At 49.0% G+C, this 18,851-nt stretch overlaps 1 protein-coding gene across 10 annotated transcripts in view; it reads left to right on the forward strand.

Moving 5' to 3' along the window:
- BRD4 (bromodomain containing 4) overlaps positions 1 to 18,851 on the forward strand; it is a 200,702-nt gene that overhangs the window by 85,897 nt on the left and 95,954 nt on the right. For 8 of the 10 annotated variants that reach the window (XM_063931646.1, XM_063931645.1, XM_063931640.1 and 5 more), the window contains exons 3-5: positions 2,961 to 3,098; positions 3,429 to 3,585; positions 3,708 to 3,788. In XM_063931646.1, coding sequence (XP_063787716.1) covers positions 2,961 to 3,098; positions 3,429 to 3,585; positions 3,708 to 3,788 — 376 coding nt within the window. The remainder of the gene's footprint in view (positions 1 to 2,960; positions 3,099 to 3,428; positions 3,586 to 3,707; positions 3,789 to 18,851) is intronic. The other 2 variants (XM_063931642.1, XM_063931644.1) reach the window with 1 other exon arrangement.

An 18,851-nucleotide genomic window follows, 5' to 3' on the forward strand; every position in this document is an offset into this window, starting at 1 on the left:
GGAGCAGTTGTTGGTCGGAGTAGCACTATCTCGGGAAGTGCTACAACAGCACGGATGGATTCTATACATTCCAAAGTCACAGCTGGTTCCTACCACACGCCTACTGTTCCTGGGGATGGTTCTGGACACAGAACAGAAAAAAGTGTTTCTCCCGCAGGAGAAAGCCAAGGAGCTGTCATCTCTAGTCAGAGACCTCCTGAAACCAAAACAGGTATCGGTGCATCACTGCACACGAGTCCTGGGAAAAATGGTAGCTTCTTACGAAGCAAAATTCCATTCGGCAGGTTCCATGCAAGAACCTTTCATTGGGACCTCTTGGACAAGTGGTCGGGATCGCATCTTCAGATGCATCGGCTGATAACCCTGTCTCCAAGGACCAGGGTATCTCTACTGTGGTGGCTGCAGAGTGCTCATCTTCAAGAGGGCCGCAGATTCGGCATATAGGACTGGGTCCTGGTAACCACGGATGCCAGCCTTCGAGGCTGGGGGGCAGTCACACAGGGAAGAAATTTCCAAGGACTTTGGTCAAGTCAGGAGTCGTCCCTACACATAAATATTCTGGAACTGAGGGCCATTTACAATGCCCTAAGTCTGGCAAGGCCTCTGCTTCAAAACCAGCCGGTACTGATCCAATCAGACAACATCACGGCAGTCGCCCATATAAACCGACAGGGCGGCACAAGAAGCAGGATGGCGATGGCAGAAGCCACAAGGATTCTCCGATGGGCGGAAAATCACGTCTTAGCACTGTCAGCAGTGTTCATTCCGGGAGTGGACAACTGGGAAGCAGACTTCCTCAGCAGACACGACCTACACCCGGGAGAGTGGGGACTTCATCCAGAAGTCTTCCAACTGTTGGTAAACCGTTGGGAAAGGCCACAGGTGGACATGATGGCGTCCCGCCTAAACAAAAAACTAGATATTGCGCCAGGTCAAGGGACCCTCAGGCAATAGCTGTGGACGCTCTAGTGACACCGTGGGTGTACCAGTCGGTTTATGTATTCCCTCCTCTGCCTCTCATACCAAAGGTACTGAGAATAATAAGAAAACGAGGAGTAAGAACGATACTCGTGGTTCCAGGTGGGCCAAGAAGAGCTTGGTACCCAGAACTTCAAGAAATGATATCAGAGGACCCATGGCCTCTACCGCTCAGACAGGATCTGCTACAGCAGGGGCCCTGTCTGTTCCAAGACTTACCGTGGCTGCGTTTGACGGCATGGCGGTTGAATTCCGGATCCTAAAGGAAAAGGGCATTCCGGAAGAAGTCATTCCTACGCTGATAAAAGCCAGGAAAGAAGTAACCGCAAACCATTATCACCGTATTTGGCGAAAATATGTTGCGTGGTGTGAGGCCAGGAAGGCCCCAACAGAGGAATTTCAGCTGGGTCGTTTTCTGCACTTCCTACAGTCAGGGGTGACTATGGGCCTAAAATTGGGTTCCATTAAGGTCCAGATTTCGGCTCTGTCGATTTTCTTCCAGAAAGAACTGGCTTCACTGCCTGGAGTTCAGACATTTGTAAAGGGAGTGCTACATATTCAGCCCCCTTTTGTGCCTCCTGTGGCACCTTGGGATCTCAACGTGGTGTTGAGTTTCTTAAAATCACATTGGTTTGAGCCACTTAAAACTGTGGATTTGAAATATCTCATGTGGAAAGTGGTCATGTTATTGGCCTTGGCTTCGGCCAGGCGTGTGTCAGAATTGGCGGCTTTGTCATGTAAAAGCCCTCATCTGATTTTCCATATGGATAGGGCAGAATTGAGGACTCGTCCCCAGTTTCTCCCTAAGGTGGTATCAGCTTTTCACTTGAACCAACCTATTGTAGTGCCTGCGGCTACTAGGGACTTGGAAGATTCCAAGTTACTGGACGTAGTCAGGGCCTTAAAAATTTATATTTCCAGGACGGCTGGAGTCAGGAAAACTGACTCGCTTTTTATCCTGTAGGCACCCAACAAAATAGGTGCTCCTGCTTCTAAGCAGACTATTGCTCGCTGAATTTGTAGCACAATTCAGCTGGAGCATTCTGCGGCTGGATTGCCGCATCCTAAATCAGTAAAAGCCCATTCCACGAGGAAAGTGGGCTCATCTTGGGCGGCTGCCCGAGGGGTCTCGGCTTTACAATTTTGCCGAGCTGCAACTTGGTCAGGGGCAAACACGTTTGCTAAATTCTACAAAATTGATACCCTGGCTGAGGAGGACCTGGAGTTCTCTCATTCGGTGCTGCAGAGTCATCCGCACTCTCCCGCCCGTTTGGGAGCTTTGGTATAATCCCCATGGTCCTTACGGAGTTCCCAGCATCCACTAGGACGTCAGAGAAAATAAGAATTTACTTACCGATAATTCTATTTCTCGTAGTCCGTAGTGGATGCTGGGCGCCCATCCCAAGTGCGGATTGTCTGCAATACTTGTATGTAGTTATTGCCTAACTAAGGGTTATTGTTGAGCCATCTGTTGAGAGGCTCAGTTATATTTCATACTGTTAACTGGGTGTAGTATCACGAGTTATACGGTGTGATTGGTGTGGCTGGTATGAGTCTTACCCGGGATTCAAAATCCTTCCTTATTGTGTCCGCTCTTCCGGGCACAGTATCCTAACTGAGGTCTGGAGGAGGGTCATAGTGGGAGGAGCCAGTGCACACCAGATAGTACCTAATCTTTCTTTTAGAGTGCCCAGTCTCCTGCGAAGCCCGTCTATTCCCCATGGTCCTTACGGAGTTCCCAACATCCACTACGGACTACGAGAAATAGATTTACCGGTGAGTAAAATCTTATTTAAATAATAATACTCTGCGTCCATATGTCATCAGTTATGGAAAAATTAAGAGGTAAAGGAGCATTTATGGTAAAATTCTCTGTAATAGTATGTTTATTCTCCAGTTCATTAACACTGCGAACCTCAAGTGTCTGGTAGAAAGTACTGTGTATATATTTAAGTTTTTATTTTATTTTTTGTCCTTTTTAGGATTATTATAAGATTATAAAGATCCCAATGGACATGGGCACCATTAAGAAGCGTTTGGAGAACCATTATTACTGTAATGCCCAGGAATGTATCCAGGATTTCAACACAATGTTTACAAACTGCTACATCTATAACAAGGTTAGTGGTTGAAGACCTGCATCCTTTGCTGTGCTGCCTGTTGAGAACGTTTTTTGTGGGTGCTCATGCTAGTTATGCCGCTGACACATTTTTATGGTGCGGTGAGAATCATCTGAAGACCCTGATAACTTTGATTTATTAAACTGAGGTTGAAGTTTGATACCTGGGTATTGTTCCCTGTAACAGTTTCCGCTTAGCAGGGACACTTAAATCTCTGTAGCAGATACAATAAGGCACACAAGTGGTGTACTGAAAAGATAATGATACAGATATTACACTGACATGAGCTAGATATTGTCATTACACTAACATCATGCACTTTGTTCCCAGCGTGGAGATGATATAGTTCTGATGGCTGAAGCCCTGGAGAAACTTTTCCTACAAAAGATTTCAGAGATGCCCCAGGAAGAGGCCGAGTTGTCCATTGTTCAAAGTAAAGGACGTGGCCGAGGGCGGCGGGAACCAGGTGACTGGAATACAGAAGGAGGTGACTAGATGGGCTGCGCTGCACTGTCAGATGAATTCAGAGCTTTAGAATTTGTTGAAGTGGAAGTTAGGGAAAGCAGTTTGGGAACATTCATATGTATAAGTGTCGCCTGTGTCTTTCAGATGCCACAGTCATCCCTATGCGGACTCGGGTCCCATCAATTAACCAAGGAGACAAGACCCCTTCAAAACCTTCAGTCACAGGTAAGCTATACCAGGTTATACTCCATTTAGGAAGGACAGAATGGGGAAAATTGGCGCAGGAGTAGCAATGTATGTGAAAAACAGCATAAATACTTTAATACAAAACATTGAACAAATTAGTGTGGCCCTTTGGGTGACCATAGAAACAGGGAATAAGGACATAAGGCTTTATGACACAAGGACGTAAAGGCTTTAATGGAAGAGACCATACTCATGGGAGATTTTAATCTATTTGATGTGAACTGGGAGGAGTCTGTTGCAAGTTCCACTAGAAGCGGTTGTAGGGAGTATCCCTGAAGCAGTTGGTGAGGGAGTCCACTAGCAAAGATGCCGTTTTAGACTTGATACACACAAATTGTGACAGAATATCAAATGAAAATGTGTGTGAGAACCTAGGTACCCGTGATCATCAAGCAGCATGGTTTAGTATAAAGACAGGGTCCAATTCATGCCTTGCAAAAACAAAGGTGTTTGATTTTATGAAGGCTAACTTTTGCAGACATGGGGTGATATGTTAGCGATTCATTGGAGATTGGAGGAACTTGGAAGTAGTGCAGTAGAGGGGGGGGGGAATAAAAAAATACAATACTAAAGGCAATAAACCTTTGTATCGAAAGGTTTAGGAAAAGCAACAGGAGAAGAAAGCCAATGTGGTTTGCAAAAGTAGTAGCAACTAGCGTGAAAGAAAAAAAGATGGCCTTTTAGGAAATATAAACACTCGAAACAATGAAAGGGGGGACATGATAGAAACTTTCAAATATATCAAGGGTCTTAACAAAGTTCTGGAGGGAAACATTCTTCAAAGGAAGAGAAGTATTAGAACTCGAGGACATACACTGAGACTGGAGGGGGGGAAGGTTCAGGGGAAATATTAAGAAAAAAAATTACTTCAGATAGGGTAGTGGATAAGTGGAATAGCCTCCCATCAGAGGTGGTAGAGGCTAAGACTGTAGAGCAATTTAAACATGCTTGGGATAGGCATATGAATATCCTTATAAAGAATTAAGATTCAAAAAGGGTTGAGATTGCCTAAAGAATAAAAAAAAAGGGTCAAACTAGATGGGCCAAGTGGTTCTTATCTGCGGTCAAATACTATGTTTCTATGTAATAAGGACAAAGAGGTGTATCTTGCCTGAAGGTAGGAGGTTAAGAAGGTGATCAGATGTGCAAAGCTGAAAAGATAGTGGCCTAGTCCGTAAGCAAAGGGGACAAAAATAAGAATTTACTCACCGGTAATTCTATTTCTCGTAGTCCGTAGTGGATGCTGGGAACTCCGTAAGGACCATGGGGAATAGCGGGCTCTGAAGGAGGCTGGGCACTCTAGAAAGATCTTAGACTACCTGGTGTGCACTGGCTCCTCCCACTATGACCCTCCTCCAAGCCTCAGGTACTGTGCCCGGACGAGCGTACACAATAAGGAAGGATTTTGAATCCCGGGTAAGACTCATACCAGCCACACCAATCACACCGTACAACTCGTGATATGAAACACAGTTAACAGTATGAAACAATAGAGCCTCTCAACAGATGGCTCAACAATTACCCGATTTAGTTAACCATAACTATGTACAAGTATTGCAGATAAACCGCACTTGGGATGGGCGCCCAGCATCCACTACGGACTACGAGAAATAGAATTACCGGTGAGTAAATTCTTATTTTCTCTAACGTCCTAGTGGATGCTGGGAACTCCGTAAGGACCATGGGGATTATACCAAAGCTCCCAAACGGGCGGGAGAGTGCGGATGACTCTGCAGCACTGAATGAGAGAACTCCAGGTCCTCCTCAGCCAGGGTATCAAATTTGTAGAATTTTTGCAAACGTGTTTGCCCCTGACCAAGTAGCTGCTCGGCAAAATTGTAAAGCCGAGACCTCTCGGGCAGCCGCCCAAGATGAGCCCACCTTCCTTGTGGAATGGGCATTGACAGATTTTGGCTGTGGCAGGCCTGCCACAGTATGTGCAAGCTGAATTGTACTACAAATCCAACGAGCAATAGTCTGCTTAGAAGCAGGAGCACCCAGCTTGTTAGGTGCATATAGGATAAACAGCGAGTCAGATTTTCTGACTCTAGCCGTTCTGGAAACATATATTTTCAGTGCCCTGACAACGTCTAGCAACTTGGAGTCCTCCAAGTCCCTAGTAGCCTAGGCACCACAATAGGCTGTTTCAGGTGAAACGCTGACACCACCTTTGGGAGAAACTGGGGACGAGTCCTCAATTCTGCCCTATCCATATGGAAAATCAAATAAGGGCTTTTACAAGACAAAGCCGCCAACTTTGATACTCGCCTGGCAGAAGCAAAGGCCAATAACATAACCACCTTCCACGTGAGATATTTCAGATCCACGGTTTTTAGTGGTTCAAACCAATGTGATTTTAAGAAACTCAACACCACGTTGAGATCCCAAGGTGCCACAGGAGGCACAAACGGGGGCTGACTCTGCAGCACTCCTTTTATAAATGTCTGAACTTCAGGTACTGAAGCTAGTTCTTTTTGAAAGAAAATCGACAGAGCCGAGATCTGTACCTTAATGGAACCCAATTTAAGGCCCATAGTCACTCCTGCTTGCAGGAAATGCAGAAATCGACCTAGTTGAAATTCCTCTGTTGGGGCCCTTTCGGCCTCACACCATGCAACATATTTTCGCCATATGCGGTGATAATGAGTTGCTGTAACCTCTTTCCTGGCTTTAGTAAGCGTAGGAATGACTTCCTCCGGAATGCCCTTTTCCTTCAGGATCCGGCGTTCAACCGCCATGCCGACAAACGCAGCCGCGGTAAGTCTTGGAACAGACAGGGCCCCTGCTGCCGCAGGTCCTGTCTGAGTGGCAGAGGCCATGGGTCCTCTGATATAAATTCTTGAAGTTCTGGGTACCAAGCTCTTCTTGGCCATACACGAGTATCGTTCTTACTCCTCGCCTTCTTATTATTCTCAGTACCTTTGGTATGAGAGGCAGAGGGGAGAACACATAAACCGACTGGTACACCCACGGTGTTACCAGAGCGTCCATAGCTATCGCCTGAGGGTCCCTTGACCCGGTGCAATATCTTTTTTATAGCTTTTTGTTGAGGCGGGACGCCATCATGTCCACCTGTGGCCTTTCCCAATGGTGTACAATCCTATTGGAAGACTTCTGGAGGAAGTCCCCATTCTCCCGGGTGGAGGTCGTGTCTGTTGAGAAGATCTGCTTCCCAGTTGTCCACTCCGGGAATGAACACTGCTGACAGTGCTAACACATGATTTTCCGCCTATCGGAGAATCCTTGTGGCTTCTGCCATCGCCATCCTGCTTCTTGTGCCGCCCTGTTGGTTTACATGGGCGACTGCCGTGATGTTGTCTGATTGGATCAGTACCGGCTGGTTTTGAAGCAGAGGCCTTGCCGGCCTCAGGGCATTGTAAATGGCCCTCAGGTCCAGAATATTTATGTGTAGGGAAATAACCTGACTTGACCAAAGTCCCTGGAAATTTCTTCCCTGTGTGACTGCCTCCCAGCCTCAAAGGCTGGAATCCATGGTCACTAGGACCTAGTCCTGTATGCCGAACCTGCGGCCCTCTTGAAGATGGGCACTCTGCAGCCACCACAGTAGAGATACCCTGGTCCTTGGAGACAGGGTTATCAGCCTATGCATCGGAAGATGCGATCCGGACCACTTGTCCAACAGGTCCCTCTGAAAAGTTCTTGTATGGAACCTGCCTAATGGGATTGCTTCGTAGGAAGCTACCATTTTTCCCAGGACTCGCGTGCAATGATGCACCGCTACCTATTTTGGCTTCAGGAGGTCTCTGACTAGAGATGACAACTTCTTGGCTTTCTCCTCCGGGAGAAACACTATTTCTGGTTTATGTCCAGAACCATCCCCAGGAACAGTAGACGTGTCATAGGAACCAGCTGTGACTTTGGACTGTTTAGAATCCAACCATGCTGTTGTAGCACTTTCCAAAATAGTGCTACCCCGACTACCAACTGCTCCTTGGACCTCGCCCTTATAACGAGATTGTCCAAGTACGGGATAATTACAACTCCCTTTTTTTTTTTTTTTTGAAGGAGTATCAACATTTCGGCCATTACCTTGATAAAACACCCTCGGTGCCATGTACAGTCCAAACGGCAGTGTCTGGACTTGGTAATGGTAATCCTGTACCACAAATCTGAGGTACTCCTGGCGAGGATGGTAAATGGGGACATGCAGGTAAGCATCCTTGATGTCCCAGGATACCATGTAATCCCCCTCGTCCAGGCTTGGAATAACCGCCCTGAGTGATTCCATCTTGAACTTGAATTTTTGTGTTCAAGGATTTTAAATATAAAATGGGTCACACCGAACCATGCGGTTTCGGTACCCCAACCCGTGTGGAATAGTAACCCCGTCCTTGTTGAAGTAGGGGCACCTTGAGTATTACCTGCTGGGAATACCGCTTATTAATTGCCTCTAGCACAGCCTCCCTGCCTGAGGGAGTTGTCAGCAAGGCATATTTTAGGAAACGGCTGGGGGGAGACATCTCGAATTCCAGCTTGTACCCCTGAAATACTATTTGAAAGAAACAGGGATCCACCTGTGAGCGAGCCCACTAATTGCTGAAATTTTTTGAGACGGCCCCCCACCGTACCTGGCTACACCTGTGGAGCACCCGCGTCATGGTGTGGCCTCACAGGAGGCGGGGGAAGAATCTTGATTCTGGGAACAGGCTGACTGGTGCAGCTTTTTTCCCTCTACCCTTGTCTCTGTACAGAAAGGAAGCGCCATTTGACCCGCTTGCTTTTCTGAAGCCGAAAGGATTGTACCTTTGTCTGTGAGGAAACCTGAGGTAAAATTATTTCTTCCCAGCAGTTGCTGTGGATACGAGGTCCCAGAGACCATCCCCAAATAATTCCTCACCCTTATAAGGCTCTCTATGCGCTTTTTAAGTCAGCATCACCTGTCCAGTGACAGGTCTCTAATACCCTCCTGACAGAATGGACATTACATTTATTTTGGATGCCAGCCGGCAAAATATCCCTCTGTGCATCCCCCATATATAAGACGACGTCTTTAGTATGTTTTTATGTTTTCCAACTAGTATCCCTGTTTGACAGGGTCACCGACCACGCTGCAGCAGCACTATCTGCAGGTCTCAGTCTAGTACCTGAGTGTGTAAATACAGACTTCAGGATAGCCTCCTGTTTTTTTATCAACAGGTACCTATTTATTGCCGGGATCACGTCACGGATGTTCCTAGTGGATTGTGTATATGTCTCCACCTTGTCGACACTGGAGTCAGACTCCGTGTCGACATCTGTGTCTGCCATCTGAGAGAGCGGGCGTTTTTGAGCCCCTGATGGCCTTTGAGACGCCTGGGTAAGCGCGGGCTGCGAAGCCGGCTGTCCCACAGCTGTTACGTCATCCACCCTTTTATGTAAGGAGTTGACACTGTCGGTTAATACCTTTCACCTATCCATCCACTCTGGTGTCGGCCCCACAGGGGGCGACATCACATATATCGGCCTCTGTTCTGTCACCATATAAGCCTCCTCATTCAACATGTCGACACAGCCGTACCGACACACCGCAGACACACAGGGAATGCTCTAAACGAGGACAGGACCCACAAAAGCCCTTTGGGGGGACAGAGTAAGAGTATGCCAGCACACACCAGAGCGCTATATATATATACAGGGACTAACTGAGTTATGTCCCTAATAGCTTTTATATAATATACTGTATACAGTGCCAATTTTAATGCCCCCCCTCTCTTTTCCCTCTTACTGTACTGTAGAATTGCAGGGAAGAGCCAGGGAGCTTCCCTCCAGCCGAGCTGTGAGGGAAAAATGGCGCCAGTGTGCTGAGGAGATAGGCTCCGCCCCTTTTTCGCGGCCTATTCTCCCGTTTTTTATGGAATTCTGGCAGGGGTATTTACCTCATATATAGCCCCTGGGGCCATATATTGAGGTATTTTAGCCAGCCAAGGTGTTTTTATTGCTGCCTCAGGGCGCCCCCCCAGCGCCCTGCACCCTCAGTGACCGGAGTGTGAAGTGTGTGAGAGGAGCAATGGCGCACAGCTGCAGTGCTGTGCGCTACCTTGGTGAAGACAGAGTCTTCATGCCGCCGATTTTCCGGACCATCTTCTTGCTTCTGGCTCTGTAAGGGGGACGGCGGCGCGGCTCCGGGACCGAACATCAAGGCTGGGCCTGCGGTCGATCCCTCTGGAGCTAATGGTGTCCAGTAGCCTAAGAAGCCCAATCCGGCTGCAAGCAGGCGAGTTCGCTTCTTCTCCCCTTAGTCCCTCGCTGCAGTGAGCCTGTTGCCAGCAGGTCTCACTGAAAATAACAAATTCTAAGACTATAACTTTCTAAGAGCTCAGGAGAGCCCCTAGTGTGCATCCAACCTCGGCCGGGCACGAAATCTAACTGAGGCTTGGAGGAGGGTCATAGTGGGAGGAGCCAGTGCACACCAGGTAGTCTAAGATCTTTCTAGAGTGCCCAGCCTCCTTCGGAGCCCGCTATTCCCCATGGTCCTTACGGAGTTCCCAGCATCCACTAGGACGTTAGAGAAACTTTAAGTATGTAAGTGAAAGGAGAAAACAAATGAGGAATAAAAAGGCTTAAGACAGAGTGAGTGTCTTATCAAGGGAGACAAAGCAACAGCACCTATATTATTATTTCTCCGGCAGGGTCCACAGGTTATCCACAGGATAACATTGGGATATGAGGTAGTGATAGCGGATTGGCACCAAACGATTGAAGCTTTCGGCCTCCCAGCATGCAACGGGCCCGTCCCTATAGCCCGCCTCCTAGCTCAGGCAAATCAGTTTTTTGTTTGGTGCAGCAAGAGCCGGACCATGTCAATGGGCTGCTGGTTTTTAGCAGCCATAAGCTTTTTTTTATTTTTATAGTCTTTCTATGTTTTTTTTGAGCGATCTTTCTAAAAAGCGTCTTATACGTACCTTGGAAAGAGTCGCTCCAACAACTCCCCGCCGGGTCGAGACAACGCTTACCCACGTGTACAGTGTTTCGGCTGGTGTCTGTGTAGGATGTACTAGCAAGTCCAGCAGACGTTACCAGGCTGTGGCTGGAGCACGGGGTGAAGGTAAGGCATCTATTCCGCTCAGTAGGGGAAACGCGAGACACAGCCACACTGTTTCGGGATGGAGACTACCGAACAGACGCTGACGCTGCTGCCACCTCGAGTGCACCAGTGCTAGGCCTCAGGGATCATAGGCTCCAGGGGGGTAGTATGAGGCCGCGATCCCTAGGGTTGATAGCAGTGGGGACAAAGACGCTCCCTTGGTCGTCCCTCCCCCGGTTCATGACCATTTTTCTGAGTTTCCCGCCATGAACTGAGTTCCCGCTTCCGTCTGAGACGCTGTGTATCTAAAAGGACCCTGTCACAGCATAGGCTGCTGGGTGGCTGGTGCGTCAGTGTTCACTTGGGCGTCTTTGTTCACTGTAGGTTGACTGTGCAATTGTGTACACTAATAGCGTCTGGGTCCAATCAGCGTTCATTAATGTATTGATTGATCCTGGAAGCAGGGTGAAGTCTCCCTGTATCCCACTCTCTTGAGCCGAGTGATACAGCACTAATTCTCTATCTACCTTTGAGTACGAATAGTTGGATTAGTGCCTGATGCATATGAGTGTGTAAACTATTACTGCTGTTTCTTTCGCTGTGCGACTGAATATGTTTAAACTCCTATATTATGTAATGGAGTAATATTATTTTTCTCTGACGTCCTAGTGGATGCTGGGAACTCCGTAAGGACCATGGGGAATAGCGGCTCCGCAGGAGACTGGGCACAAAAGTAAAAGCTTTAGGACTACCCGGTGTGCACTGGCTCCTCCCCCTATGACCCTCCTCCAAGCCTCAGTTAGATTTTTGTGCCCGGCCGAGAAGGGTGCATTCTAGGAGGCTCTCCTGAGTTTCTTAGAAAAAGTTTAGTTTTAGTTTTTTTATTTTCAGTGAGACCTGCTGGCAACAGGCTCACTGCATCGAGGGACTAAGGGGAGAAGAAGCGAACCTGCCTGCTTGCAGCCAGCTTGGGCTTCTTAGGCTACTGGACACCATTAGCTCCAGAGGGACCGAACACAGGCCCAGCCTCGGAGTCCGGTCCCAGAGCAGCGCCGCCGGCCCCCTTACAGAGCCAGAAACAAGAAGAGGTCCGGAAAAATCGGCGGCAGAAGACATCAGTCTTCAACAAGGTAGCGCACAGCACTGCAGCTGTGCGCCATTGCTCCTCAGGCACACTTCACACTCCGGTCACTGAGGGTGCAGGGCGCTAGGGGGGGGCGCCCTGAGCAGCAATGTAAACACCTTGGCTGGCGAAAATACACCACATATAACCCCCGGGGCTATATGGATGTATTTTAACCCCTGCCAGAATACAGCAAAAAGCGGGAGAAAAGGCCGCCGAGAAGGGGGCGGAGCCTATCTCCTCAGCACACCTGCGCCATTTTCCATCACAGCTCCGCTGGAAGGACGTCTCCCTGACTCTCCCCTGCAGTCCTGCACTACAGAAAAGGGTAAAAAAGAGAGGGGGGCACTAATTTGGCGCAGTTTTGATAATAACAGCAGCTATAAAGGGAAAAGCACGTTATATAGTGGTATTCCTGTCTATATATAGCGCTCTGGTGTGTGCTGGCATACTCTCCCTCTGTCTCCCCAAAGGGCTAGTGGGGTCCTGTCCTCTATTAGAGCATTCCCTGTGTGTGTGCTGTGTGTCGGTACGTTTGTGTCGACATGTATGAGGAGGAAACTGATGTGGAGGCGGAGCAATTGCCTGTAATGGTGATGTCACCCCCTAGGGGGTCGACACCTGAGTGGATGAGCTTATGGAAGGACTTACGTGACAGTGTCAGCTCTTTACAAAAGACAGTTGATGACATGAGACAGCCGGCTACTCAGCTTGGGCCTGTCGGGGCGTCTCAAAGGCCATCAGGGGCTCTAAAGCGCCCGTTACCTCAGATGGCAGATACAGATGCCGACACGGATACTGACTCCAGTGTCGACGGTGAAGAGACGAATGTAACTTCCAGTAGGGCCACACGTTACATGATTGAGGCAATGAAAGATGTTTTACACATTTCTGAGATTACAAGTACCACTAAAAAGGGTATTATGTTTGGTGAGAAAAAACTACCCGTAGTTTTTCCTGAATCTGATGAATTAAATGAAGTGTGTGATGAAGCGTGGGTTTCCCCCGATAAAAAACTGATAATTCCTAAAAAGTTATGGGCATCATACCCTTTCCCGCCAGAGGATAGGGCACGTTGGGAAACACCCCCTAGGGTGGATAAAGCGCTCACACGCTTGTCAAAACAGGTGGCACTACCGTCTCCTGATACGGCCGCCCTTAAGGAACCTGCTGACAGAAAGCAGGAGAATATCCTAAAATGTATATACACACATACTGGTGTTATACTGCGACCAGCAATCGCCTCAGCCTGGATGTGCAGTGCTGGGGTGGCTTGGTCGGATTCCCTGACTGAAAATATTGATACCTTGGATAGGGACAGTTTATTACTGACTATATTGCATTTAAAAGATGCATTTTTATATATGCGTAATGCACAGAGGGATATTTGCCGACTGGCATCAAGAGTAAGTGCGCTGTCCATTTCTGCCAGAAGAGGGTTATGGACGAGGCAGTGGTCAGGTGATGCGGATTCCAAAAGGCATATGGAAGTATTGCCTTATAAAGGGGAGGAGTTATTTGGGGTAGGTCTATCAGACCTGGTGGCAACGGCTGGGAAATCCACATTTTTACCCCAGGTAGCCTCTCAACATAAGAAGACGCCGTATTATCAGGCGCAGTCCTTTCGGCCCCATAAGGGCAAGCGGGCAAAAGGCTCCTCTTTTCTGCCCCGTGGCAGAGGAAGAGGAAAAAGGCTGCAGCAGACAGCCAGTTCCCAGGAACAGAAGCCCTCTTCCGCTTCTGCCAAGTCCTCAGCATGACGCTGGGGCTTTACAAGCGGACTCGGGCACGGTGGGGGCCCGTCTCAAGAATTTCAGAGCGCAGTGGGCTCACTCACAAGTGGACCCCTGGATCCTTCAGGTGGTATCTCAGGGGTACAAATTGGAATTCGAGACGTCTCCCCCTCGCCGTTTCCTAAAGTCTGCTTTACCGACGTCTCCCTCCGACAGGGAGGCGGTATTGGAAGCCATTCACAAGCTGTATTCTCAGCAGGTGATAATCAAGGTACCCCTCCTGCAACAGGGAAAGGGGTATTATTCCACGCTGTTGGTATACCGAAGCCGGACGGCTCGGTGAGACCTATTTTAAATCTAAAATCTTTGAACACTTACATACAGAGGTTCAAATTCAAGATGGAGTCACTCAGAGTAGTGATCGCGAACCTGGAAGAAGGGGATTATATGGTGTCTCTGGTCATGTCCCAATTTACCCTTCTCATCAAGGGTACCTCAGGTTTGTGGTACAGAACTGCCACTATCAGTTTCAGACGCTGCCGTTTGGATTGTCCACGGCACCCCGGGTCTTTACCAAAGTAATGGCCAAAATGATGATACTCCTCCGAAGGAAAGGAGTTTTAAATTATCCCTTACTTGGACGATCTCCTGATAAGGGCAAGATCCAGGGAACAGTTGGTAGTCGGGTTAGCACTATCGCACGTAGTGCTGCGGCAGCACGGTTGGATTCTCAATATCCCAAAATCGCAGCTGATCCCGACGACTCGTCTTCTATTCCTAGGGATGGTCCTGGACACAGTCCAGAAAAAGGTGTTTCTCCCGGAGGAGAAAGCCGGGGAGTTATCCGAGCTAGTCAGAAACCTCCTAAAACCAGGCCAAGTCTCAGTGCATCAATGCACAAGGGTCCTGGGAAAAATGGTGGCTTCCTACGAAGCAATCCCATTTGGCAGATTCCACGGAAGAACATTCCAGTGGGACCTGCGGGACAAATGGTCCGGATCGCATCTTCAGATGCATCAGCGGATAACCCTGTCCCCAAGGACAAGGGTGTCTCTCCTGTGGTGGTTGCAGAGTGCTCATCTTCTAGAGGGCCGCAGATTCGGCATTCAGGACTGGGTCCTGGTGACCACGGATGCCAGCCTGCGAGGCTGGGGAGCAGTCACACAGGGAAGAAATTTCCAGGGCTTGGGGTCAAGCCTGGAGACATCACTTCACATAAATTTTCTGGAGTTAAGGGCCATTTACAATGCTCTAAGCCAAACAAGACCTTTTGCTTCAGGGTCAGCCGGTGCTGATCCACTCGGACAACATCACGGCAGTCGCCCACGTAAACAGACAGGGCGGCACAAGAAGCAGGAGGGCAATGGCAGAAGCTGCAAGGATTCTTCGTCGGGCGGAAAATCATGTAATAGCACTGTCAGCAGTGTTCATTCCGGGAGTGGACACGACCTCCACCCGGGAGAGTGGGGACTTCATCCAGAAGTCTTCCACATGATTGGGAACCGTTGGGAAAAACCAAGGGTGGACATGATGGCGTCCCGCCTCAACAAAAAACTGGACAGGTATTACGCCAGGTCAAGGGACCCTCAGGCAATAGCTGTGGACGCTCTGGTAACACCGTGGGTGTACCAGTCGGTGTATGTGTTCCCTCCTCTGCCTCTCATACCCAAGGTACTGAGAATTATAAGACGGAGAGGAGTAAGAACTATACTCGTGGCTCCGGATTGGCCAAGAAGGACTTGGTACCCGGAACTTCAAGAGATGCTCACAGAGGACCCGTGGCCTCTGCCTCTAAGAAGGGACCTGCTCCAGCAGCATTCCTGAGGAAGTCATCCCTACCCTGATCAAAGCCAGGAAGGATGTGACCGCAAAACATTTTCTCTAACGTCCTAGTGGATGCTGGGAACTCCGTAAGGACCATGGGGAATAGCGGGCTCCGAAGGAGGCTGGGCACTCTAGAAAGATCTTAGACTACCTGGTGTGCACTGGCTCCTCCCACTATGACCCTCCTCCAAGCCTCAGTTAGATTTCGTGCCCGGCCGAGGTTGGATGCACACTAGGGGCTCTCCTGAGCTCTTAGAAAGTTTTAGTCTTAGAATTTGTTTTTTTTCAGTGAGACCTGCTGGCAACAGGCTCACTGCAGCGAGGGACTAAGGGGAGTAGAAGCGAACTCGCCTGCTTGCAGCCGGATTGGGCTTCTTAGGCTACTGGACACCATTAGCTCCAGAGGGATCGACCGCAGGCCCAGCCTTGATGTTCGGTCCCGGAGCCGCGCCGCCGTCCCCCTTACAGAGCCAGAAGCAGGAAGATGGTCCGGAAAATCGGCGGCATGAAGACATCCTGTCTTAACCAAGGTAGCGCACAGCACTGCAGCTGTGCGCCATTGCTCCTCATACACACTTCACACTCCGGTCACTGAGGGTGCAGGGCGCTGGGGGGGGGCGCCCTGAGGCTGCAATAAAAACACCTTGGCTGGCTAAAATACCTCAATATATAGCCCCTGGGGCTATATATGAGGTAAATACCCCTGCCAGAATCCCAAAATAAGCGGGAGAATAGGCCGCGAAAAAGGGGCGGAGCCTATCTCCTCAGCACACTGGCGCCATTTTTCCCTCACAGCTCGGCTGGAAGGAAGCTCCCTGGCTCTTCCCTGCATTTCTACAGTACAGTAAGAGGGAAAAGAGAGGGGGGGGGGGGGGCACTAAATTGGCACTGTATACAGTATAAGCAGCTATTAGGGACATAACTCAGTTAGTCCCTGTATATATATATATATAGCGCTCTGGTGTGTGCTGGCATACTCTTACTCTGTCCCCCCAAAGGGCTTTTGTGGGTCCTGTCCTCTATTTGAGCATTCCCTGTGTGTGTGGAGTGTGTCGGTACGGCTGTGTCGACATGTTTGAGGAGGATAATGATGTGGAGGGGGAGCAGATGCCTTTAGCAGAGATGTCACCCCCTGCGGGGCAGACACCTGAGTGGATGGTATTATGGCAAGAAATGAGTGCACGTATAGACTCCTTACATAAAAAAATTGACGACATGCCGACTGTGGGACAGCCGAGTCTTCAGCTCGTGCCTGTCCAAGGGTCTCAAAAGTCATCAGGGGCTCTAAAACGCCCGTTATCTCAGGTGGCACAAGTAGATGTCGACACGGATACTGACGCCAGTGTCGACGACGATGAGTCAAATTTAATGCCCGTTAAGGCCATTCGCTGCATGATTGAGGCAATGAAAGAGGTGCTAAATATTTCTGATTTACATCCAGGTACCACAAAAAAGGGTATTCTGTTTGGGGAGAAAAAACTACCTGTAGTTTTTCCCCCGTCAGATGAATTAAATGAAGTGTGTGAAGAAGCGTGGGCTTCCCCTGATAAGAAATTGGTGATTCCTAAGAAATTACTAATGGCGTTCCCTTTCCCGCCAGAGGATAGGTTACGTTGGGAAACACCCCCGAGGGTGGATAAAGCGCTCACACGTTTGTCAAAAAAGGTGGCACTACCGTCCCAGGATACGGCCGCCCTTAAGGAACCTGCTGATAGAAGGCAGGAGGCGATCCTGAAGTCTGTATATACACACTCAGGCATTATACTCAGACCAGCAATTGCGTCAGCTTGGATGTGCAGTGCTGCCGCTGCATGGTCAGATAACCTGTCAGAAAATATTGACACACTAGACAGAGACACGATCCTGTTAACAATTGACCATATAAAAGACTCAGTCTTATACATGAGAGATGCACAGAGGGAAATCTGCCGGCTGGCATCTAAAGTAAGTGCACTATCTATCTCTGCTAGGAGATGCTTATGGACTCGCCAGTGGACTGGAGATGCAGATTCCAAAAGGCACATGGAAGTTTTGCCTTATAAAGGGGAGGAATTATTTGGGGATGGTCTCTCCGACCTAGTTTCCACAGCAACGTCTGGGAAGTCAGCATTTTTACCCCATGTCCCCTCACAGCCTAAGAAGGCGCCATTTTATCAGGTTCAGTCCTTTCGATCCCAGAAAAATAAGCGGGGAAAAGGAGGGTCTTTTCTGTCAAGAGGCAGAGGCAGGGGAAAAAGGCTGCAGCAAACAGCAGGTTCCCAGGAACAAAAGTCCTCCCCCGCTTCCTCTTCCAAGTCCGCCGCATGACGGTGGGGCTTCACAAGCGGAGCCAGGTACGGTGGGGGCCCGCCTCAGGAATTTCAGCGATCAGTGGGTTCGCTCACAGGTGGATCCCTGGATCCTTCAAATAGTATCTCAGGGATACAGGCTGGAATTCGAGGCGATTCCACCCCGCCGTTTCCTAAAATCCGCTTTGCCGATTGCTCCCTCAGACAGGGAGGCAGTGCTAGCGGCAATTCACAAGCTGTATTCCCAGCAGGTGATAATCAAGGTACCCCTACTTCAACAAGGCCGGGGTTACTATTCCACACTATTTGTGGTACCGAAACCGGACGGTTCGGTGAGACCCATTCTAAATTTGAAGTCCTTGAACACATACATAAAAAAATTCAAGTTCAAGATGGAATCGCTCAGGGCGGTTATTGCAAGCCTGGACGAGGGGGATTACATGGTATCCCTGGACATCAAGGATGCTTACCTGCATGTCCCCATTTACAATTCTCACCAGGAGTACCTCAGATTTGTGGTACAGGATTGCCATTACCAATTCCAGACGCTGCCGTTTGGACTCTCCACGGCACCGAGGGTATTTACCAAGGTTATGGCGGAAATGATGATACTCCTTCGAAAAAAGGGAGTTTTAATTATCCCATACTTGGACGATCTCCTAATAAAGGCACGATCCAAGGAACAGTTGTTAGTGGGAGTAGCACTATCTCAGGAAGTGCTGAGCCAGCACGGTTGGATTCTGAATATCCCAAAGTCACAGCTGGTCCCCACGACACGTCTAATGTTCCTGGGAATGATTCTGGACACGGCCCAGAAAAAAGTGTTTCTCCCGGAGGAGAAAGCCAGGGAGTTGTCTTCTCTAGTCAGAGACCTCCTAAAACCAAAACAGGTATCGGTGCATCACTGCACGCGGGTCCTGGGAAAGATGGTAGCTTCTTACGAAGCAATTCCATTCGGCAGGTTCCATGCCAGAATCTTTCAGTGGAACCTGTTGGACAAGTGGTCCGGATCGCATCTTCAGATGCATCATTTAATAACCCTGTCTCCAC

This window comes from Pseudophryne corroboree, chromosome 6 (assembly GCF_028390025.1).
Source record: "Pseudophryne corroboree isolate aPseCor3 chromosome 6, aPseCor3.hap2, whole genome shotgun sequence".
NCBI classification, from domain to species: domain Eukaryota; kingdom Metazoa; phylum Chordata; class Amphibia; order Anura; family Myobatrachidae; genus Pseudophryne; species Pseudophryne corroboree.